Source organism: Heptranchias perlo, chromosome 27 (genome assembly GCF_035084215.1).
Source record: "Heptranchias perlo isolate sHepPer1 chromosome 27, sHepPer1.hap1, whole genome shotgun sequence".
In the NCBI taxonomy this organism is placed as follows: Eukaryota; Metazoa; Chordata; class Chondrichthyes; order Hexanchiformes; family Hexanchidae; genus Heptranchias; species Heptranchias perlo.
Window position 1 is genome coordinate 20,845,277 of NC_090351.1, and position 25,795 is coordinate 20,871,071.

At 40.8% G+C, this 25,795-nt stretch overlaps 1 protein-coding gene across 2 annotated transcripts in view; it reads right to left on the reverse strand.

Moving 5' to 3' along the window:
* Positions 1–2,374: 2,374 nt before the first annotated feature.
* The window catches only part of hmga1a (high mobility group AT-hook 1a), a 78,613-nt gene continuing 55,192 nt past the window's right edge, over positions 2,375–25,795 (reverse strand). For both annotated transcript variants that reach the window (XM_068007430.1, XM_068007429.1), the window contains one exon: positions 2,375–4,981. In XM_068007430.1, the coding sequence (XP_067863531.1) occupies positions 4,919–4,981 (63 nt within the window). In that variant the 3' untranslated portion in view covers positions 2,375–4,918. The remainder of the gene's footprint in view (positions 4,982–25,795) is intronic.

Here is a 25,795-nt window from a genome sequence, read left to right on the forward strand (position 1 = left end):
TATCCTACAAGAACTTTGCTTTATTTTAATATAGCACTTAGCACATCACTAATATTCAAATATCCGCTAACTTATGAGATGCATAACATCATGAATTCCACAAATTCAAACAGTGAGTTGGTAAAATCATACAATACTTCCGCCATCTCATTCACTCTTGTGTATCTTCCTGTCCTCTATGGCATAGAACACCTTGGGGATGAGTGACACACAAGCACAAAATCCATGCGAACACCAGAACAGATGCTGTATATCTTGGTATTGAACCTATTGGTTTTGACATGGTTAGGGAGAAGGGGAGATATTCTCTGAATGTTATGTGCATCAAAATTATAAGCCTTTATAAACATAGTTGCAATTTCATTCCACAGATTGCACAAAGGAAATCTTTCTCCAGCGTTACAGATTTAATATATCAATGTTTCCTATTCCATTCTTCTGGTACGCTTTGCATGCATTTTGTACCATGGCAGTCTATGTGGTTGCTAAGCAATATAATAATCTCTCATTTCCCACCAATATATTGATAGGAGTTGGGGCTGTAATTCTAATGGCCAGAAGCACCTTGTGTTACCAATGTCAGCAGATTTCAAGTGTTCCCCCCAATGTCAGAAGGCCAACATGACATGGGTGTATGGAGGTCTATGAAGACTTGGGTCAATGGCAATAACTTACACACCAGGCAATTTTCTCTTTCTATCAATTCTGTCAGCCCTGCCTCTATTGTAACAAAAATGTTAGCTCTCTTTGCTAAGGAAGTCATCACGCAGTAACAGGAATCCAGGCTCAAGGCTCTCAAGATCGATCAAATGCATCACACAATGTGGTACTAAGCAATACAATGTCCTAGGTTTGATCCCTGTTCTGAGCTGAGTTAGCTCATCTCAATGGTGAAGTACTACAATTGAGCTTTGAGAGAAAAAAAATCAGCCATGGTTTGCACTCTTTTTCACAATCCAATGGTCCTTGATTAAAATTATGACGCCCCCTATAGTCAAAAAGCCTGCCAATACTTAATTGACTAGGCTTACACACAGAGCATGCCCATTCAGATGAGGTACCAGAGAGCTGCTGGCAGCTGTAAAGTGTACGTTACATGAGTCTTCCCGAGAGGAGGGAAGGAGGACATTCAGGGATAGGAAAGAATCCAGATACAATAATTTAGGTTTATAATTTGTTTTTCAAAAAGTATTTTAAATATATATATATATTTTTAAATTTGCACTTGCTACATTTGTCAAATTACCAGCCCCAGCAAAGGAGATGGGCATCAACATGGGGAAATTTCCATGCCAATTATTTACATATGAGCATCTATCAGTCACTAACTGTCCTGGGAATGTCACAGCCCAGTTACCACCATTAGTTTGTAATAACAGGTGTAATCTTTTATTTTAACCTCTAGTTAGAATTTACATATATGAAATTCAAGCATTAAAAAAACTCTCAATATATTTTGGTGCCAATCCTTAACATGTGCCTCCAGTGCCCTTCATGTGAATTTCAGATGCACATCTAGAATATTTTCTTAGCATTAACACAGCATTTACATTGTAAATTCACTTCCTTTCTCTCCCTCCTTTTACCAACTTACTGTTTTTGCAACGTGGTAAGCAGCAAATTCAGAACCGTTTTACAATTTTTTTTTTCTCTCAATCTGGAATTGTACATGAAACCTGTAGATAGTAATTCAGAAATAACATTATTCACTGTAGTTAAATCACTGTAGTTGAGGAGATGCACAAATGAATTGTATTTTGTGTACAGCAGCAACCAACCGAGAGACTATATGAAACTAAAAAGAGGTAGTTGTGATCAAGGAAACCAAAGAAGTTGCATCTGTTCAGTACAGTACTAATACTGTAAAATTATATGAAAACTGAGTAATGAACTGACTCCTGCTGAAAAACCTTTTAGGTAGATTTCACTCTAAGTAGTATAGAAAGTTGTACTTTGCCAGTATTTTAACAGAAATATTCAGCAAAACTGTGGATGGTCTGTTAAGTTGCCATTATTTTTTTGCCTCATTACATCTATTGTCACTTTAAGAAGAAATATCCCATTTGCTTGTCCTTAGACTGAATATTTAATAACTACCAAACAGCTCCAATTTATTTCAAGTGTGTTTTTGACTAAATATTTAGAAAAACACAGCAATTTATAATAGCAATACTACTGAAATTTGGCAGCCATTTTTGTTCAATGCAAAAAGTACTCTGCTTTTGTTCAAATGTTGTTAAAGGACACAAAACTCAAATTGTTCAATTCAATATCCTGAGTACTTCGTAGAAGAGAGTTTCATAGATTCAAAATTCTGATATTTGAAGTCACAGTAAGCTGCGAAAAAATACTTTTGTTATAGAACATCTGTTTGTTGGGCTATACTGGCTGGCGTATTAAAACTACACTTACAATAAAGTGTACAATATTTAATTGTAAATTAAATACAAGATCACGGGACATGGAATAATCTGTTAATGACATGTTGGCAAAACCATTGAAATTATCCATGTAATGATGCTATCACTGTGCACAATGCTAATTTTAAAAAATAACTTAAAGGGAATAAACGTTTGTTTCTTTGGTTCAGTTCTATTATGTTTTAAATCCATAACAGGTGACATCACATCCTCAGAAATTTGTAACTGAAGCTTTTTTTCCAAATTAATTAAAAGTATGTAGCTAGTAAGTGATGACCATAGGTTTGCCTCCAGGATATGTAATCCAGAAAACAAGATAATAACAGCAAGCAACTTGGTCCTCTTTAGGTTCAACTTGAGTAATATCTATGCATCATTTGAATAAATTGATTAAACAAGCACAATTTGTCATCTCCAACCAGGGAAAAAGTAGAATTACAGCTTAGCTCTAGTCTTTGGTGTTTGTTACAGTAAAGCAATATTACTTGGTTGTAGCTGGTGAGAGGTATTACAAATCTAAGTATGAAGGTACTTTATAAAGCACTATATTTGCAATTAATACCTCAAGTACTGTGTTCTATACGCAATTATTAATGCCATTTTACCATGTCTCTATATAGTTCAGTCTCAAAATTCAGCAAGTCATAAACTAGGACCTAGACATGCAAGAAAAGTAAAAATCAAAATAGAACTCGTATCTTTTAATGCACTTTTATCCCTTTATTAAGCCTTGATCCAATATCTGCTCTAACATGGCTTAATTTTCAGCAACCTACCCTCTTTCTCCTTGAGTATCCAATAAATTTTAAGGGGTTTTATATATATATTTATGTGTGTGTACCCAATTTGTTAAACACAGCCTATACAGTCCAGCAAAAGGGATACTTTCTCTTACTTGCAGAATATTAAAAAATAATTAAACTGTGTTGCCAGAGTATAAATCTTTATATTACCTTAAACACTGAATGGGCTAAAAGAGATGCAGCAATTGTGGTCTTTCATTTAACTGGGCCAATGGATCCAGCTTGACTTTGTGCACTTGAATACATATTGATCAGTAGGGCATAGGAAAGTCAGTTAAATCACAAGCTGACAGTAATGTACTACTTTTGGTGTAACTGTTCTGGGCCAGACAAAAGTTTTTAATCCTGTGTGTAATTAATATCATCATTTCTATGTAAAAACAATAGTATTTTCAATGTTGGAGTTTAAGATAATAGTTTAGAAATAGAATTCTTATAAAGTGGATTGGTTTCAATAGCTAGTAACTTTTATTTTGCAGGCATTACCTGAGCCCCTATAGTATTATTATAGTTTTGAAATGAAATAATTCACTCACTGACATTTTGCCTCATGCAACCTACAAGTTCCTCTGGACTAAAGATCACTACAGAAAGGGGGAAATAATCTTTGCCTGGCCACAAAACACTTCTTCACTGTCAATGGCACATTACTGCACTGCATGGGCATTTACTGATAAACCAAATCCTAATCTAGTTGCTTGCAGCTCAGAGATTCTGTGGTCAAATGCCTTTCCTTAGGCAGAAAAGATCTTGCTGCTTCATATTATGGAAAATTATACATGCATTCAAAATAAGAAAAAAGTAACAGGGCAAAAGTACTTGATAATAAAATGTTACTCTTTTAAGTTTCACATCACTTAAAATGTATTTGCATGTCACATAAAGTATGGTTTGCAATAACATAAAAGTTAATTGATAATGTAGTATAAAAATTACTAGCTCCAGGCAAACAGTTAACTATTATATAGAGCCTAGAGAAATGCCTAGTCCTCCTAAAGAGTCAGAGAGACAAGTCTACAAAATAAGAGATCATAATCTATTTCAAAGACTAACATAGATTCACCTACGTGATCCTAAGCCATGCCAAAAACAATTTTAGTGTATGCTCATTAAAAAAATGATTCATGAAAGAAAAATAAAATAAAAAGTGGATAGTTTTGTGGCCTTGAATATGGTGGCCATTTTGATTTGTGGGCATTCTACAATCTAGCATGGAATTTTAATGCGGAGTTTGCATTAACATTCTATTACAATGGCAGGTTTGAAGAGTTGCTTTGTGGTGTACCACTATAACATCATTATCTTCATGTTTGCCAAGGTCATCACCTCCAACATGTGAAATACATTTTCTACATGAATTGTCAGCAAATCCCTATTTGTTATATGATATTTCATAGAACTAAAATGTTGATTGGCATGGTCCTTTTACTGGTTTTACTTGAGAACTAATGCTTAGAAGCTTACCAGAATGAAAAAAAAATGTGGTATGTGAGCTTGAATGTTTAGACTTCGCCCTTTATTAAATGTCAATTTCTTTGAAATACCTTGAACTGTACTAAAAGAAAAAAAATACTGTAGTGTTCCAGTGCTGTTGTAGTCCCCTGTTAAGACTATGATGAAAACAGTGTGATAGGGCTTTAGTCCAGTCATTGACAGGAGCCATCTGTTGAATGAGGTAGTGCCAGTCTCGCAGATTTACTGATCTTCTTCAGAGGATTCTTGGGAAGCATGCTCTTCTTCTTCCTGCTCCACCTTTTCCTGCAAAAATAAAAATGAGATATACAACCAAAGAACTTGGATAGGGTTTGTAAAAAAAAAAATCCCTATAAATCTAGTTGATTTGGGCATCCAAGTACGTTTCCCTCATGTTTGTCTTTTGCACTGTAGAATCCAGGCCAATCTGCAAGGCCGTAGTGTAGCTATAAAACGAAAGTGAAAGGAAGTATGAATGATCAGCAAAAAGGAAGAAAAATAGAGAAACAAAACGCACACAAAAATACTGAATGAAGACATATGAATGGGAATGAGCTGAAGTACTTGTGTAGGTCACTTTGTAGTATAAGTTAAAGGGGAGTTACTCTAGTGTTAAGTACAGTGAAAGGTAACCCCCAGAAGTGTCCAAGGGAGTTGAGAATATTTTGTTTAAAAAATGCATGTGCACGATGTGGCATTGAGCTAAGGGATAATAATTACCCCTGGTGTCACTTTTTCCTATAATTCTCTTATTCTGCATGAATTATATACTTCTAAATTTGAAACAAATGCTCAGCGGGCAATTACATTGAACTCTTATTAAACACCAACATCTTCTTGAAGAAGCAGCTCAACTGTAAAATTTAACTGGGATAGACAACAGGGGTCAATCCTAGCATTGAGTCCTTACATTTCCCCAAGTGTGCTCCCATCAAAGGCAAAGTATTGAGTAATTAATATACCCACAGTGTCAGCTGAAAGGTCATCATGAAAAGTCTGCCTTGCAGAATAATAAAGATGGCTACTGCCATTGTCCCAAAGATCTGAGCTGGGTCTTAGTTGGGAATCTGTGAAATTATGTGAAGGACGTTAACTCTGAATATCCAAAAAAATGTTCTCCAGGCAGATAGGTTATATCAGGAATCTGATTCCTATTTACAAATTCTCCAAGTTCATTAAATGGACTAGCGTGTCAAATGGAGATTGAATGGTGAACACATCCCCCAATCTGTCCTGAAATATGCTCTTACTAGAAAGTTGTCTGGATGTGGGTTAATGCTTGGCCTTTGAGGCACAGATATGTGGCTTTTATAGGCAAACACAAAGATCCTAAGCTCCAATGCTAGAGAAAGAAGGCCAATCTTGTATGAGTAACACATGCTCACTGTCTAATGCTGGTGGATAGTAGGATTATCTATGAAGAAGTTTTTTTGGATTCCAAAATTTGTAATAGGTCTAAAGTCCCCCACCCCCCCAAAAAAAACCTATTTGAGGATGTAAAACAATGAAAATGGAACTATCCCCTTTTCTGGCTTAGTACCTCTCATGTTCTTAACAGGAACAGGAGTAGGCCATTCAGCCCCTCGAGCCTGTTCCACCATTCAATCAGATCACGGATGACCTGTACCTTTATTCAATTTACCTGCTTTTGATCCATATCCCTTGATACCCTTCCTTAACAAAAATATATTGATCTCAGTCTTGAAAATATCAATTGACCCAGAATCCAGCCTTTTGTGGGAGCGAGTTCCAGATTACCACTACCCTTTGTATGAAAGACTGCTTCCTGAATTCACTCCTGAATGGCCTAGCTCTAAATTTAAGATTGTGCCCCTTGTTCTGGATTCCCCCACTAGAAAATAGTTTCTCTGTATCTACTCAACTGAATCCTTTTAAACACCTCGATTAGATTATTCCTCAATGTTCTATACTCAAGGGAAATGAAATTATATACTTAATGACAGTATTTATCTTTTTCTAGTCTTGTGTTGAGCTAGCTGATCTCAACTAGGGTGGCAGTAGAGCTGGTACAATTCTAGAATCATAGAATGTTATAGCACAGAAACAGCCACTTGATCCATCAAGTCTGTGCCGGTGCTTTTCTCCATGTGAGCCACCTCATCTAACTCTCCAACTTAGTTCCCATACCCCTTAATATTCCTCTTTTCCAAGCAACTAATTCCCTTTCAAAAGTACTTGTGGACTCTGCTTCAATAATGAATTGCGGCAGAGAATTCCACATCCTAACCATCTGTTGTGTAAAGATATTGTTTCTAACCTCCCCTTCGGCTCTTGTGCTGCTGGTTGAACATTGTCATGGATCGGCTCACAGATCTTCAGTGAGTCAGAGTCCATTTGAATAATTAGGGCCTGCTGTTGTTGGAAATGCCTCTGATTGGGAGCTTGCTTACTGGGGGAAATAGTGTGCTGATGCAGGATTTAAAGGTCTGCAGCAGCTTCAAGGGCCAGGCATCATCAGCATAATTTTTGGTGCATGAATCCAATTTATTATCGTCCAAATGTCAGAAAGATCTGCTGTAGGGTACAGAGTCCCTCAGACTGCAGATTCAGATGGTACAGTGCTGCAAGAGGAAGTTATGTCTAGAAGGAGAGCCCTCTTTGGAACAAACAAAGAGGAAAGCTGCTCAGGACCAGTAGAAGGAGATGGCTGGAGTGGTGAGTGCAAGCACAAGCATCCATACATGGCCATTCAATGCTGCAACAAGTTTAATGATCATACAAGATCAGGCAAGGTGAGAGGAGCCAACCATACCTTCCAAAACTGCATTCTACTAAGCCACTTGCACTGACCTCCCCTTCATGTTAAAATATTTCAGTTGCTTATCAATGCCCATGAAATAGGAAGGTGCCCTCTACAGCAGCAGCCTTCATCTGGAAGTGTTTATTCACTCACATCCTTCCATGCATTCACACCACATAAGCCACACATAGCATGTAACTGTTTGTTGTATTTGCCTATCATCGTACCCATTATGATATAGTGACACTACAGTTTTATTGCAAGTCATAGGTAATTCTCATTTTTACTTTCTTTTTAAGCTCATAACAGCTAAGAGAGATTGGTGACAATGAATCATATAATGAAACTCTCACATCACTCCTTCTACTGAAAGTGACAAGTTTGCTCCTCAGGAAATCATTCTAACTCCTCATCTTTTTGTTCTCTAGAAGTGCCACAAGAAGGGGAAGAAGCAGACTCTCAGCATCCGGCAATGTCAGCACTTTGCAGAACACAACCACACTGTACCTCTACCCAGCACCAGCTGAGAGACAATCGCCCTGGAGGAAGTTATAAAGTGAGGCAAAGGAGAGTGCATTGGGTGACCAAAAATTATGCTGATGATGCATGGCCCTTGAAGCTGCTGCAGACCTTTAAATCCTGCATCAGCACACTATTTCCCCCAGTAAGCAAGCTCCCAATCAGAGGCATTTCCAAGTGAGTAGGAGCAAGAAGACATTGCTCGCAGGAGGATTGGAGGCACATTACCTCTTGGTTGAAGAGCCTGTTGATCAGAATCTCACAGCTCCTGTGTTTAAAAGGATAATCCTGGCAATGCATTAGGAGGGAGTTCATTCATTGAAGACTATTTCAGACTGTGTGATACAGATGGTGGCTTGAGACCACTAGCAGCATGCAGAGTGCACTGCAGTCCACCATGGAATGTGTGGCAGCTCAGGAACATCACAGAATTCCTAAGGGCAATCTGTACTTCCTCTACGGATGCTCAGACCGGTGTCATAGAGGCCTGGTATGCCAGATTGCAAAGGATCATATGAGATCCTAGGTTTACTAAATAGAAGAAAATAAAAGAGGATATACTAAACCTATACAAATCAATGGTTAGGCAGAATTTAGAACATGGTGACCAATTTTGGGCACCTTACTTTAGAAAAGACCATAAGGTCATGGAAAGGACACAGAAGATATTCACTAGGACGATGTTAAGAACAGGATGGTTTTGTTATGGAGAGACAATAGAGAATCTGGAACTCCTTCAGAAAGCAGGTGAAATTGCAATAGGTTGAAAGGCCCCTTTTTGTGCTGTACAATTCTATGATTCTTGTTGATATAGATCATTGGTGAAGGGAGTATTGCAATGTAAGTGCAATCTATGACTTCTTGAACCTTTGAGAATCCAGTCACTCTTAAGATTGTGGTGCCTTGTCAAGCAGTTATTGGTTGTCCATGGGGAAGAAGATGAAATTGCTAGCTTTAGCAAACAATGCATCTGTGCCTTGCTTAATGAATCTGTGCACTACTGATTGGCTAATGTTAATGATGTCCCAAGTGGCAGCCTGAAACGACCTCTTAGAATAAAAGTTCAGGGTGGTTGCGATCTTAATAGTAATTGGTAATTTGGTGCCTGTGAGGCAGCTTGGCCGTAGATTGGGTTGCAGCACATAGCATAACTCAGTGATGAGTTCTTTTGTAAAGCGAAGCCTCTGAAAGTACTGCTTCTAGGACAGCTAGATGTCGGAGCATCTCTGACTGTATATGCTGGTGTGAGGGTACCTGCGGGCTGGTACGGTACGCTTCAGTCAATGCTGACATTCCTCCATTGCTCTTTCTCTTCTTCCAAAAATCAAAGATACAAGGGGCTTCCTAATGAGAAACATATTAACCTCTGGCTGAAATGGAGGGGGTTAGTAACTGGTAGCCCCACAGCAAAAGTCACAAAGCAGGAAGGTAAAGTAGTTTACAATAGAAAATAAACAAAAAAGAACATCACCAAAGTCACTTCAGAAATAATACCTGAGTATCTGCTCCATCGGCATAAATGCAGCGGAGCAGAACCCCCGGCCCACAGTAGCCCCAGGCCAGAGACCCTGGGGGAAAAAAAATTGCATTGGGCCTATTATTGGGCGGGGTTAGCACGATCCGCTATTACCCCATGCCCAATGGCCCCTGCGCAGGCAGGACGAGACTTTCGAGAGGCCTGAGGACTTACCTTCAAGCAGCGTTCCGAATCAGCATTGACATGAGGATTCAATTCAATTCAATTTGCACTTTCCACCAGCAAGGGGAGCTCCAATCTCTTAAAGGCAGGCTGTCTCTTAAAAATCTCTTAAAGGTTGCCGGTACCTGTTATTTGCTGAAAATAACAGTCTGCTGTCTGCACGGAGTCGTAACAGAGATCAGACAACGCACATGCAAAACACAGATGCAGCTCCTGTCCCTATGTTTACAAACTGATGAGTTATGTTAAAACATTCAATAAAGGTTGCACACTACTAAATCCCACATCCTCCAATCTGCATGCCAGACCTCACCAATCTGCCGATCTGAGTTTGTACCAGGCCTGCGAGAGAGCATGCACCAAGGTTCTCTGCTGATGCATTAGAGGCCATGGTGCAAGAGGTGGACAGAGGAGGGACATCCTATATCCACAGGAGGGGCGGGGGGGGGGGGGGGGGGGGGCGGGCAAGAGGTCCTCCAGACATATACCCAAAAGGCAGTGGGAGGCAGCGGGGGACGAAGTCAATGCCAGGTGCATAGCATCATGAACATGGATGCAGTGCAGGAAGAACATCAATGCTTTGACATGATTGGTCAAGGTGAGTGAGGTCAACTGTCAAGTGGTATCTCCTACCAACTACACCACTAACCGCATCCACTGCTCCACACACTACACCCCCATCACCCACGTACCAACAAACTCTTTCCATCAGTACTCAACTCTTCCAATCAGATGCTTCCTCTCACCCTTACACATTACCACTGTTAAAAGCCGCCCACCCACAACTCACAGGCCACACACATTGGCAGCTATTCAACCATGACAGGCACATCACCCAGACACACATCCCGCTTTCTTGCAGGAGAAGGTAGCGCATATCAGGAGGCAGCAAATGGCAGTGGCATTTAGCCCCTCAAGCCTGTTCCACCATTCAATAAGATCAAGGTGAACCTGTGACCTAACTCCATATACCCAAATACCCTTGATTCACAGAAATCTATCAATCTCAGATTTATAATTCACATTTGACCTAGCATCAACTGCCGTTTGCAGAAGAGTGTACCAAACTTCTCCCACCCTTTGCGTGAGGAAGCATTTCCTAACTTCACTCCTGCATGTCCTAGCTCTAAATGTTAGGCTATGTCCCCTAGTCCTAGTATTCAAGTATAGGAGACCTCCAAAGACAGTTACAAATGTCACGGCAGCCAGAAGTTGTAATCCAGCCACTAACCTGTAAATCCTACCTGGTCCCTTTAAATAGCCCTGGTCGGGGTTAAGCGTTAAGTACCAAAATGGTGTCGATCACTTTAAATCAACGTTGCACACTGATTGTATCCATTTTCTCCTTACTTTACATGCTTCCAGCATTCGGTATTTGCACATGCGCTAACTCCTATATCAAGATGGTGTCCAGTGCACATCACACTGGAAACGTGCATGCGCAGCCAAGACGACATCTTGGATGTTGGAAAGACCGTGTAGCGTCGAAACAATGGGCCCTACATAGCCCAATTTAGCGCCCCTTGTTCCAAATCCCGGGGACAGGGTTTGCATTTCTGGAGCTGGCCACCAGCGCTTGCAAGGGTACATCAAGTCTGGCTGGAGTGAGTGCTGCTGATCAGCCCTTCTAAGACGGAGCAGTGCCCTGCCGCTCTGCCTGAAGACCCCATGGCCCAACTGGGCTGAGGAGAAACATTTTTTTTAAGATTTAAAAGTCTCCAGCTCACACTGGAGCCACCCTGATGCTAAACAAGGGATTAGATTCCCTCCGGGATTGACTGCCCTTTCTATTAAAGGTATGCGGCCTTCAGAGGGCTAGGTCTGAACAGACGGCATTTTGTTGAGGGCTTTCAAGGGCATAAGGGGAGGAATTTCCAAGCGTATCCCAGGAATTGTCCCCTGACGTCCCGCACCCCCCCCCCCACTTTGCCATAGGGGATTTGGGTAGAACTGACCAGACTTTAAAAGTTCAGTCTAAATGGGGCGGAACCAAGTTCTGGCCCATATTCCAGGTCCCCATCCCAGGAATTTTGAAGCCAAGGCTTCTGGAAATCCTACAAAAATTGTTGCTGAGCTCTTTAAATTCATTTCTGCAGCACTTAGCAACCCTGGAAGATTGATTATATCGGTGAGAACATGAGGTGGTGGAAATGAGGCAGAAATGTCATTAATGCCTTATTCACATTCAGTTGTTCAAAAATGGGCCGGCACTTCCTCCACTTGATGGAAATGACATTGAAAATGGGGGCAGGTGCTAAAATGGGTGGAGTTCCAGCAAAAAGGAGTGGAAGATTCAGACTGGGGTATTGTCACATTGATGTACCTTGCGGTTGAGATGTATTTGGAAATTAATTCTGTTGTGAATGAAGACTGAATTAGATAACCCACTGAACAGAAGAGCAGAGTAGATGTTAGAGAGTAACAGCAAGCTTGTTTGTAAGTTACAGAAAGCTGGAAAACATCAATAAAGACTTGTCGATATTCTGTGGAATTGTTCGTAGAAATGTGTTTTTTTTTAAATCTGTGTCACAGTCCAGTAACTATACCTCTGCTTCTCTTCCACTCTTGTCATTTTTTCTCTGTCCTTCTCTGTTGTACTGCATGTCTCCCACTCTCAGCGTTCCTCTTTCTTAGTGTGAAACTGTCTGGCTCATTTTTTTCTCATTGCCATATATGGCTTCCACAGGCACATCCTATCCTTTTGCATCACAGCAAATGTTCCTAAAACCCTGCCGGTATTTTACCTCAACTTGGATCAATTCAGCCTTACATAAGTTCAATTATGTAGCACATACTTAAAAAACCACTCTAATGCTCAATCTTGTTACCAACCAGCAGCTAAAGGGATACACAGGTGTAGAGATAGGGTAGAGATGCACCTACACCTGAGATGGGCTGGATGCAGCTTACGAATATGCTTATGACTTATGAATTTGCGACACCAGAGCATCCTAGCTTTAATGATCCGCCCCCACCCAACATAGTGAGTTAGGAGGAGAGCGGGATCGCTAGCAGAGTGGACGCAGCACGAACAGAGAACGCGGGAGCTGGAACAGTGAATTTGAACTGTGGCTATTTTAATTTGTTGTGAGATCCTACTTCAGCAGAGAGACTATTTTCAGCAATCCCTCAAGTCCAGTTGACAGCTTTGATTAATTTCAGACCTTCAGTGGGACAGGAAATAACTCTTGAACAACATTGCTCATATGCAGGGATTTCCCCACCCACATCGATCAACTGGTGATAAAGATACAAGACATAACCCCAGTTTACAAATACACTGTCCATTCAAAAGGTGTGGAATATATAATAGGATTTAATCATTCACTGCAATAGCAGGTATTTTGAATAAAATACAGTTTGTATAATATAAGCACTTTAGAAATTCTGGATTTCAGTTTATGGCACTTAAACTGAAGGGAAACCTACATGTGATCATTGACTCCGAGTAATATTTCCTGTGCCAGAAAGACTTATTAAGTAGATTTCTATAGTAAAACATTGCGGTACTTGACAAGACTGCTTGTTCCAAACTACAGCTATGTGGAAAACAGATGAGTCAATTTCAAATGTGACTGTGAGTCAGCATAGCCATTTCCTCCTTGGCACAATGGTTGAGAGAATCAGATGCAGAAAATTCACTGAGTAAAAACAGGACCTAAAGTAGGCCAACACGTCAGTCTTCACTGATATACACAGGCCTAATAGAGAGCTTCAGCTGGATGCCAGCTGCTAATCTTTGTTAGTTTATGCCAGAAAGAATCTGAATTTCTCAGTTTCGTGCCCTACCTTTCTGCATTCTAATGCATTTTTTCACTAAATTGTCTGTGAAATAAAGTGAGTTTCATGTTAGTGTTTAGTCATATACTCCTCTACTTTTCATTTTTATCTCCCTGCCTGTTGAACTTTTTTAAAGTACAATCATAATTTGCCAAATCCAATATAATTTATTGTTAAAAAATAAGACACCACAGTAAAAGCCCGGAACTGAACTTTATACATAAATGTATCTCATCACTCTGGTCTTTAAACTGTAGATGACATGCCACTGCAATTTAATCGTAAGTTTAGAAACAGTTAAGATATTTTATATTTTTCCCACCCTACATATAACTGCTTTTGTCAGAGGTTCCGTTACAGTTACAGAGTATGCACTAATAATCAGGAATGGATAGAGATTTGAGAAAACATCACAGTTTCTGCAGACATCTACAATACACAGCCAGGATGTAACTAAACACCACACGTCTTCTATTTTTTTTTCAGCGAATAAGAAAATCGCCATTAACAAAATCACTCATACAAACATACGAAAATGACAGACAGGAGATGTCCAGCTGGTCCATCAAGCAGGTCCCATACCATCATGGAGCAACTGAGCATCATGACTCCCATCGCCGCTACCCGCCACCCCCCACCCCCAGCCCGCCTCTGCCCCACCCACCATCAGCCATGTAATCTCGTGGGAGAGGCATAAAAAATGGAAGGAAAAACCCTAGGTCAATTTAAGGAAATAAATCTAGGAAATTACCCTCCAACCCTCAAAGGTGAACAGACCATATTCCAGGAGACCACAGTGATCATGAGACACTTTGCTCAATATTCCACCTACCTTTCATATGTTGTGATATCAGCCACAGCTAGGAACTCACTCAACTCCCTTTGGAATCGGGTGAATCCGCACTCATTGCACGAGCCAGCAACTTGTTCCAAAAGTCAATGACCCTCTTAGAAAAGAAAAACCTCCTGACATCTAACCTAGGTCTAAGCTTATGTAACTTACATACATGTCCGCTGGTTCTCCCTAACCTATCCAACTCAAACACTATATCCACATGGACATCATTAGAGCCCGATGTGCACATTTCAATAAGACCCCACCAGCTTTAGTATTGCAGTTGGCCAGATCGAGATGGGAAAGGAATGGGTAAGTCCCCCGTTCCATTATAACTCCCCCACCCCCTTCCCCCACATCACCTAGTTTCCGCCAGGAAATAATATAATTTCCCCATTCTGACTTGTTGCCCTTTTTAAATATTGGCACCACATGGGCCTGCCTCCAGTCCATGAGAACAATCCTAGACCCTAGTGAGCTGCTAAATTTATGAGCAAGGGGCTCGCTGAACATAGCTTCCACTTCTTTGAGCATCCTCAGGTGAATATCATCCGGACCAGCAGCCCGATCTGTTTTGACGTGCCTTATTCTATTCAGGACTATATCTGCGTCCGCTTTGCCAGTTACAATTTTAGAGTCAACTCCACACTGCATTATTGATAGCTGGCTATACACTGTCGGATTTTTGTTTCCACTGAAGCAAATGGAAACAAAAATCGGGCGCTGTGTAAAATGGGCTGCCGATTCGCTATGAGCCCGGTTCGCGCTACTGACGAACACCAATTTCACTCCCTCTGTTTTCCCATTTACAGAGTAGGGCTGAGCATTGACATTTCAGAATTATCCATCAATCCCTCCCATTGACAAACACTGTTGCTTTAGCACAATATTTAGACATTTGAAAAATAAGGTAATCACCCTTACATCAGATTTTCACATATGTGATTGAGGTAACAATAGTTGTGAAAACTTTTGTCAAACCATATAAGCAATAAGTTATCATACCTTTGGAGTTACTCCGTTTAGTAACGATATCTATGAACTGTACTGACCCTAAGATGGGGTGAACCGCTTATCCTTACACTGTTTGCACAATCTGTGATTGCTTTCTAAAGGGGTTTCTAAAGGGAAACAAAATGCATTCAATATGCAGTATGTCAGAGTGGAAGGATGTAGGTCTAGTAGGGTAGATATAGAATTCATGAAGACATGAGACAGACATACGGGCTTGGACACTGAGGGATAGAAATTCGTCCCGGACGGTAACGCAAAACGGGCGGTATCGCATTGGCTGCCTGCTATACACCCCGCCTGATAATCAGTTCTATTGATGTCAATCAACTGAATATCAGACGGGGCGTATAAGGGGAGGCCAAGATGAATTTCTACCCCTGAAGCTTGTCCTAAAAGGAGTACCTTGGGGAATGAAAGAACAAAGTACATTAAACTTTACCCAGCAGAAACCTAGTTCTAATTCTGATAAAAAGCTGGCAATAAAACTTTGCATCTTTGTGGAATTTTAGGAATAAGGTCCAAACGAAATAAAACACAACTGGGTCCTATTATAGCACTTCTCAGTAGTGGTTTGGCCAATTTATGTAGCACCTCAGCCATTTGGACCTCCATGCACTGCACTCCTGTCCCACTTCATCAGCAACTGGAGATTTACTGGTTTTGAAACTCAGATTCACTGAATGTATTACTATTGAAAATCAAACGACTCTGGGGAAAGCACAACATTTGTCCCCAGCTGCTTTTCACTAATAAATTTCTGTGGTGACAGAATAAGGCCCAAATGCAGGCCAAAATTAATAGATGACTGCTAATTAGGGCACCAGTATGGGAGTCTTAAAAAAACGAGGTCAACATCCAAAAGTGACATCAAAAATATGTGTTTCTGAGGGGAAAAAAAGAACAATCTGAATGACACAGCCTCACTCCCAAAATAGGCACATTCTGAGGTTAGTTACAAGACTAACTTTTCTGCCGAAGGAATTTCTAAATTGCAATTCAGAAGAAACCATCAAGAAATTAGTGGTTTTCTTTTTCCTTTTTTTGATACTCCCCCACCCTCAAGATGTTACTTGCATATTGTATTTAGATACAAAGACCCCAAAATTCCCACCAGGAGGTGAAAAGTTTGACAGATGAGATTAAGCCTGATGCAGAGCTTCAGTATTTAAAATTTAAAAAAATCAAAGACAGATTACGAAATTTAGTGGAAATTTAGTTAAGTAGGCATTAATTCTCTGAATAAATGAGCTTCTTTAAATTGGTTAAACTATCACAATTATATAACTGAACGACTTATGACTATTTTTGAAATGACATATTTTGCCAGTAATGAGATAGGTTTGAAATCTATTTAATGTTAAGCTTTTTTAAAAAAATGCCCATCTACAGGATGTACAAATAAAGTACACTTCATATAGCACTCCAATTACATACGGTTATATATAGACAGTTAGGCACAATTGGGAGCAGCACTACAAAAGGACAGAAATAGTGTTGATGTTTGTCAGGTGTTGGAGGCTGAGTGGGGGCAGGTGGAATCAAAACATGTTATTTACTGAGTGCGTGCAATATCTTCCTTGGCCCGTGTAGGTTGGGGGCAATCCGGGGTCGGGGGGGGGTGGTGAGAAGAGGGAACATTAGGGTCAAATGAGCGCATGGGAAGGGTGGTGAGACATAATAGATTAAGATATTGGAAGCCTGACTGGCTTTTTTCCACTTTTTTTTTTGAGTAAAGAGAAAGGGAGTTCACTACTAAACAATTTCATGTCAAAATGTCAACATCCAAAAGATCCTAAATTCTTTCAGGATAGATCAATGGGATATCCGTTCTGTTTGAATGTATTGTTTTGTTTGCTTAGCACTGTTGAAACAGTGAGTGGTGGGTGGTATAGGATCCTAGAAAACATACTTGACATTCTGTGAAAATTCCTGCAGTAAAAAGCCTTGAGCATTAGTGCACGTTTCCTTATAACACTGGATAAGATGTGGATCTGTTGCAACACATGTCAACTCTAAGGAAAGGACCATTGCTATGCATAAGAAAATAAAAGGTCTTTTACAAAAACCTTACATGAGTATAAAATTCAACAAAAGAACAGAATACAGTTGGATGACACCATGCCAATAGGAACTTATAACAAAGTACAATAACAAGTGCAGTTTTCATCTACCAGTACTAATGATGGCATTCAGCGACTCAGCTACAAAGTGTACAGTGTAGGTGCAATCAAAGAATTTGTGGTAATAATCTTGGAATTAACTTCTAGTGCTGTTGGATTTTGGCCATTTCTTCTTCCTCTTCCCAAATAATCTGCCTTTTCCTCTTTTGATAGCTCATGTTGGGGTACAGTTAAATGGGGAAAGCGAGCACTCTATTACCGCACCTAGGGAGGGATTCTTCATGTGAGAGTCTCCTGATATCTACAGGTGCACTTTCCAGCACTGAATAGTAATCGGGAGTGGGAACATCTTGTTCATTCTTCCCTCCCTAAGCTGGAGGCCAGCACTTTATCTAGTGCTATAGCTGGGTTTGCCAAGGTTTTTACTGTCATGTTTTCAATTATCAAAATTACAGGGGGAGGGGGGGGGGGAGGGGTGTACTCTACCCTCAAAATCAAACTGTAGAACAAAAGAGTGATTGCCTGAGGACTAACTTACAGGCTGAGCAGTTATGTTCCTCTTCAGTTCATAGCTACTTTTTGGTGCTGACACAGTTAGCATTAGTGGTGTAATGCCCCAAGGTAAAGGACTTCTCTAGCATTAGAAGATAACTCTTTTTTTAAATCTCTAATACAAATAAAAACAAGCTGAAGAAATCACTTTTAAATCTATTCTTTTTGGTAAATCCTCCTGGGCAATCTCTTAAATAGACTTGCTGAAGTTCTGTGAGCCTTATTTACATTTCATTTTAACATGGTCTTAGTGTCACTCTATTCTGTGCCAGACAGTAATATAGCGCTGTTGCACAATGGTCACAGCCGGATGGTACTGTGCTTGACTTTATAACATTGTCAAGAGCTGAAAATTATGGGTAACATCTGGTACTGGGAAAGGAGACTGTACGGTGGTAGAATCACTCGTCTAGACTACAACATGGGGTTTGGCCCCTGATTAACATATTCAAGGGGTCTCACGCCTTTTAGGCGGCTTTTGGGATGCCTAAAAAAATGGGCAGGACAAATTTAAAAGTGGGCCCAACACTGCACAGATCAGGTGCAAGCCATCCCGCTGCTAAATTCGTAAGATTTGCACCTGTTTTATGCCCTTAAAATGGTTACAACGCTTACCAATTTCTACCTCGATATCTAATTTTAGGGAGTGGCTGCCCTGTAATTGTCATATTTATAAACTGCTTAGAAAATGTCCAGTTTTTCCCATGCTGGATTTTAAAAATGAACCACAAAATGGGCCCCATTGTGCATGTGCATAACAGGACACTCGTGTTATGTGCAAATATGAAACAAGCCCATTTTGTAAGTGCGATCAGCCCCCTGTTTGATGGAGGCAGCTTTTTTTTTTTAAGTACCCATTCTGCTTTTGGACTGGGTAAAAAAGCTGGTCAGCTTAGTCACATCAAAGGCTTACAAGAACTCTCAGTCTGTCAACATCTTGGATACAGCAGAATATGCGGCTTGATTACAAAAAAGGAATTTCTGACTTGCAAGTGAATAAATCTGTACAATGACTCCTTTAATGCAGTCTCTTCAGGGTAACATAACTTTCTCTGAAGATCAGTTTGCCAAAAGAAAAAAAATATTAGAGCTTGACTAAGAAGTAGAATGCTTAAATGTGGTTGACAGCATTGTATGGATGTGAAAACTAGACCTTGAACACTAAAGAAAGAAGGCTGGAGGCATTTGAATTATGGTGTTACAACCGACATGGAAAATTAGTTGAAAAAGATGAAAGACTACCGAGAAGATCCTTGAACTAGCATTAGAAGAGAGAGATGTGATGTGCACATTATTCAGGACTCACAAGGAAAGTTGTTGAGGTTGCTGCTGTCCGGGAAATTGATGGTAATAGATCAAGAGGCAGGCAAAGAAAAATGTGGCTAGACGATTTGATGGAATGGGCAGGTATAACATTCAGAGTTGATATAACTGTATAGATACCAGAAAGTACCAGAGCAGAGAAGGCAGAGAGAAATTAATTGACTACATTCTGCAAACTGGAGGAATTAAAACATGGAGCCCTCAAACTTCTGATTAATATGCTCAAACTATTCAGCACAAAGTACCAACTAGGTACTTTCAGTTATAACCCCGGGTAATCTAACTGGTTAAAGTATATTGACACAGGTAGGTTTGGTAATAATTTTAAGAATACTCAAAACATACTACAAAACACAAAGCAAGGCCCCAGTAAACAGGAAATTTTTATTCTGGATCACTGCGAGTGTTTAATAGATGAAAATACAAAACAGAACAATATACTGCAGCAGGTGGTATTACAATTGTAATAAATATTTGATAACAATCATGAATCTACTTTACTTTCAGAATAGCACAGGAACAGTGCAGCAATTAGTCTCATGCCACAGCCAGTCTCTCGGGAAGAGCCATGCTGCTTACTTGGCACTATGTTTAATTTGTATAACGCTCCAGGTACAAAACAAGACCATAATCAGTTTCCTATCCACCAAAACATAGCAGCTCAAAAGCACTAAATCACAAACAAATTAAAGTAAAACCCCAATGTTTAAAATATATCTTTTTCTTTCACTCAGTGTATCCTTATTAATTCCTCTTTTTTCTCAGAGAAACATTTCAAGAGTCTCTCCAAATATCCTCATGTATATCTCATCCTCTTCCTCTCCACTCTCCTACGAGAATCTAATTACAGTTTATTTTGTTATAGCAGTTACAATATTTACTGTTACTGCTGCAGTCTCCCAATATCACTCTCAACCAGGACCCAACAGTTGTTACACACAGCTCTGCACCTCATACATTCCGAATGTACATTATTGTACAGTGAAACCTGTAAATTAGGGACACCTCAGGGACTTGCATCAGGTGTCCTTTATTTGCAGGTGTCCTTATTTTCAAAATGGTCATTGTATGTACAGTAAAACGGATGAGCCAAATATCCCAGGATTGGCTGTATCTCCTGCAGCGTTCATTCTTTTGTTCACCCTCATCTGGGATCCTGCCTAATTCTGGAGATCTGCCAAAGAGATGCGATTTCAGTTCAATTTCTGTTCATTGGGTTTCCCAGTTCATTGCCATCCCGGGGTCCTTTTCCATTGAGGGAGGAATGTTGTGATCCTGGGATCTGCTACAAGGCCCGGTGGCTGCTGTAGAGTGGGGGAGAGAGGAAACCGAGGAACCCGCCACACCCCCTCATTTCAGAGACTTCCCGATTGCCGAGACTCCTCGATTCCCGGCTCTTCAGCCTCCTCCCGACTGCGCTCCATGGGTGACGTCACCGAGCTGGAGACATATCCAAGAGCAACCGGAGGGGGCACACTGCGGCAGGAAATTTAAATCATTGAATCTCCCAGGCTATTGGAGGCAGCACTTGGGGAAGTAACCCCAGATTCCGGGAAACTCCCGGTCATTCTGGGAGGGCTGGGAACCTTACTCCCTCCGTGTGCTGCAGCTACTAATGTTTGAAGTACTACGAGGTGGTTAGGGGGCTGTTAGCAGCTCATCAGTACCTAACGTACTGGTGGACTGAAGTGTAACGTTACCCAGTGCAGTTACCGACTTTTGTGGAATGGGTCGTTCTTTACCCAACATCCATAGCTGCAGAGAAACCGCTCAATCCCTGGGATAGAGCTGTGCAGGCATTCAATCCCAGAGATAAAGGGCTAGAAATTCGGCCGTATTGTGCCCTTTTTTCAGGTGCTACGTGGCCACCTGAGGTCCAAAATGGCGTCCGGAATACACGCGCATGACGTGCGCCGGACGTCATCTTGGTAAAGGGGTTCGCGCAGGCACAGGTAACGAATGCCAGCAGCATGTAAAGCAGAGAGAATATGCATTACATCAGTGTGCAATGCTGATTTAAAGGGATAGATACCATTTTGGCACTCAACAGTCCACTCAAAATACTGCCTTAATCATGACCAGCTGCACCTGTCTTTGATGCCCTGGAGGACCCCCCCCCCCCACCAGCGCTATTTAAAGAGACCATGCAGGATTTATAGGCTAGTTGCTGGATTATTGCTTCTGGCTGCTGATGCATTTGTAACTGTTTGTGGAGGTCTCCTATACTTGAATACTAGGATGAGGGGACATAGCCTAACATGTAGAGCCAGGAATTGCAGGAACAAGATTAGGAAACGCTTCTACACGCAAAGGGTAGTTGAAGTTTGGAACGCTTTTCTGCAAACGGCAGTTGATGCTAGCTCAATTGTTAATTTTAAATCTGAGATTGATAGATTTCTGTTAACCAAAGGCACTAAGGGATATGGGGCTAACTCACAGATCAACCATGATCTCAATGAATGGCGGAACAGGCTCAAGGGGCTAAATGCCATTGCCACTTGCTGCCTCCTGTTATGTGCCACCGGCTCCTGCAAGAAAGTGAGAAGTGTGTCGGTGAGTGTCCTGCAGGATGTCTGGGTGATGTGCCCGTCATGATTGACTAGCTGCCAATGACCTGTGAGTTGTGGGTGTGCAGCTTGCAACAGTGGTAATGTGTCAGGGTGAGAGGAAGCATCTGATTGAAGAGTTGAGCACTGATTGAAAGAATTTGTTGGTATGTGGGTGATGGGGAGTGTAGTGGGTGGAGCAGTGGATGAAGCTAGTAGTGCAGTTGGTAGGAGGTGCCACTTGACAGTTGACCTCACTTACCTTCACCACTCATGTCAAAGCATTGAACTTCTTCTTGCACTGCTTCCATGTTTGTAGTGCTATGCGCCTGGCATTGACTTCGTCCCCTACTGCCTCTTGAGCATATGTCTGGAGGGCCTCACTCCACTGCGGATATAGGATGTCTCTCCTTCTGTCCCCCTCTTCCACCAAGGCCTCTAGTGAATCAGCAGAGAACCTTGGTGCACACTCTCTTGCCGGCCTGGTACAAACTCAGATTGACAGATTGGTTAGGTCTGGCGTGCAGATTGGAGGATGTGAGATTTAGTAGTGTCCAACCTTTATTCAATGTTTTAACGTAACTCAACAGTTTGTAAACATAGGGACGGGACCTGCATCTGTGTTTTACATGTGCGATGTTTGATCTCTGTTCAGACTCCGTGCGGACCCGTATCTTATATTTTGCACATAAGAGGTGCAGGCTGCCTTTAAGAGTCGTGAGCAACTTATACGATATCTGGGCTTCCCTGCTGATGAGAAGTGCGAAGCTGGTGACAACATCGCAGTTAGGCTTGGTTGCTGCGCTACAATCAGGTAAGTGAGAAGACAGCACGAATCTTACGTGCTGCTTGCACTGGAACCACCGAGCGCAGGTTAATCGTGCACCGCAATGCCCGCGCCCAGATTCGGGGGTTAGCCAATTTAATTCCCGTAGTGCTTTCTCTCACTATGGATGCTGGGTAAAGAGGTCTCCATTCCACAAAAGCCGTTTCTTTCGCCCATTGCCGCCTCGCGCTTACCTCCATGTCCTGCGTTTTAAGCTGTAAACGGATTTGGTGCATTGAAGGCTGTCCGTAATTCGTAATTTGTGAGTGCCCGTGGTTTCAAAGTGCAGCTTTTATCTATTACAATGTAAGTTATTTGGGACTGTCAATAAGTGTCTGTTTTGAGGGGTGTCCGTTTGCACAGGTTTCACTGTAATAATCATAAAATCGCCCAGCCAGTCATTACAATAATGCAACAAAGCCTCATACTTCTCCAGGGCATCACTGCAACAGTGCAATACTTACAAGTGTCCCATTACCAAAATACAGCAGGCCTCAGGCTTTCTCAGTGCACCATCACACCAATGCAATAATTTCCTCAGTGCACCATTACCAAAATACAGCAGGCCTCAGGCTTTCTCAGTGCACCATCACACCAATGCAATAATTTCCTCAGGACACTATTACAAAACTGTTCTCTATTCAGCAATCATACAATATCAGAGGCCTGGCACTTGGCCGACGTAACTGTCTAGTGTCGGAAAAATAATCAATGAATGCCGTATTCCTTTGATTTGAAAATCTAATAATTGAAAAAGTGCATTTCTGAGCCCCTACTGTTATGTTGAAAACAAGAGAAACATTATTAAAAAAGTTACAGAAAATGCTAAGCAGCCTTCAAATTCTTTATAAGCAAACACTAAATAGTAGAATTTTAAAAGAAAACCTGCTTTGCATGGATTGCCTTTAAAAATAATCAAACTTGAAAACTAAAAATTTACTTCAGAGTATTTGGATACATTTCAGTTGGTTCCCACACACTAGTGTAACTTTGATATCAGAGTGTTTTATACATGCATACTGTCCTGACTTAGTATTCTGGAAATCTACACATTACTCTTAAATGCTGGGTGTACATTTGAAATAATTGGCTGGGGCCTCAATTATTATTACTTAGAAAAAACTAAAACTAAAAACTAGAATCCTGCTGCTTAATACCTGCCCTTTATTTAAATAAGCAGACCAATACCACTGTTTATTAAAAAGATGGCTTGGGGGAGAGCAATATAAATAAGGATAATTTTATAGAAATTGCACTTCTAGTGCTGACCCTCACCTCCTGGGAGTGCGTATCGTGAATCTGAGCATATAGTCCCCACGATTTTCTGTCCATTCACTTTAGAAGCTCCCAATGGGTGAGTTCCATTTCAGAAACAAGGTTTTGTAAACTTATATTTTCTCCCCTCGCCATTTATTTTATACCAAAAACTTGGGTCAATACGTCCTATCTTTTAAGAGATATCTTATTTTTGATATTTTTTATGCGATAATTTCAGCAGTTGCAAAATACCCATGAACACGAGCACAAACTTGAACCTTTTTTTCCTTCTCAATGGAATGTATGGAACACAGACTCTCCAAAAGGTGCGCAGTCTGTCGGCACAATAGCATCAGCACTAGCACTAGCACACTGGAAGCACGCCTGAGGCACTTCAGGCACATCTGCTCACTAGTAAGATTGTACATCTGCTAGGAATATTTTTCTCCTAACAGTTTATCACTAGCAGGAAGTTATGTAAAGGGGCCTTAAACATTAAACATTTTTCCTATTGAGTTTCTTTTGTAGTTTTCAAAATATGCATGTTTTTAATCACATAACATCTGCAAGAATGATTTCTAAAAATATTAATAACACGTACTGCAAAATAAGGGTCGAAGGACTGAATAGAATAACGGAAGTTTCCCAGTTTCCTCCCAATAAAGTACTAAACTGTAACTTTGTCAGGGTTGCCATTAGAAAGTTGGACCACCTGGCTCCATCTTTAAAATTCATGTGTTTCCCCTCTTTAGTTTATTTTTGCTTCCCTGGCACTGTGCCCAGAGATGGGACATCTGCGGGGCATCTGCCAAAGCCACTCCTGTGTCAGTCGCTAGAAGGTGCACAGTGACAGCTTCAGGCGATGCCTCCAACAAGTTTCCCACCTGGTGAAGGGGTAGGCTTATCCCAGCACCTTCCCCAGAAGGGACGCCAAGAGTGATACTGTATGTGGAAATTTTTTTTAAAACTGTAACTCACAGGATGGCAAGACATAAGAAATGTTAAGTGTTTTTTTCCCCAATTTTAAGCCTCGTTTAACAAAGTTAAGGATTTGGGTATTTTTTTTACACTAAACCTCGTAGGCAACACAAGTAGAAGAAGTATTCCCATCCTGTTTTGAAATTTTGTGTTTTTGTCTTAGCATGACACAGAAATATATCATTCTCTCTTGATCCATAGAAAGAACACCTCATAATGAAAGCTGAACTGGAGCAATGCTATTTTATCAAATTTCTTCGGTTAATGAGAGGACCACGAACAATTTTATGTCAGAAGTTGTGGTAGAATAGAGTGTTGTTGTGAGTAGTGTATATAAATGATTGACACTGAAAAACAATAACTTTCATGGACGTAAATGAGGCCATGTAATCCCACATGAAGACTGCACCATAAAAACAAAACTACCTATAGAACTGAAAGTGAGGAAGCTTCTGGCTTCCACTCAGCAGTACAGTGGTTATAGAGCAATTACGTAATCGCTGAGCTATGGGTATACTCTGTCTCCATTAATGTGACAGTAAGTCTCTCCCAACTGGTAGAGGCAGAGACACATTAGATAAATGAAAGCAGCAAGAAGAAAAATAAAATAAAAGAGAAAAGTGAAAGAGAAACAAAACAAGTCTTGCCATGCCAGGTGCTGGCTCCCACCCAAGCACTGATGCCCATTAGCATGAAGGGCGGGGGAATGGGACTAAATGGATTGTTCTTACAAAGAGCCAGCACAGGTTCAATGGGCCGAATGACCTCCTTCTGTGCTTCTACGATTCTATAAACATGTTATGGAACCAGTGATAAGCGCTGCTCATTTGGAAGGCAAGTTATAGACATAATTAATAAATAATCTCTCTCTTAACAGGCTTGAGACCCT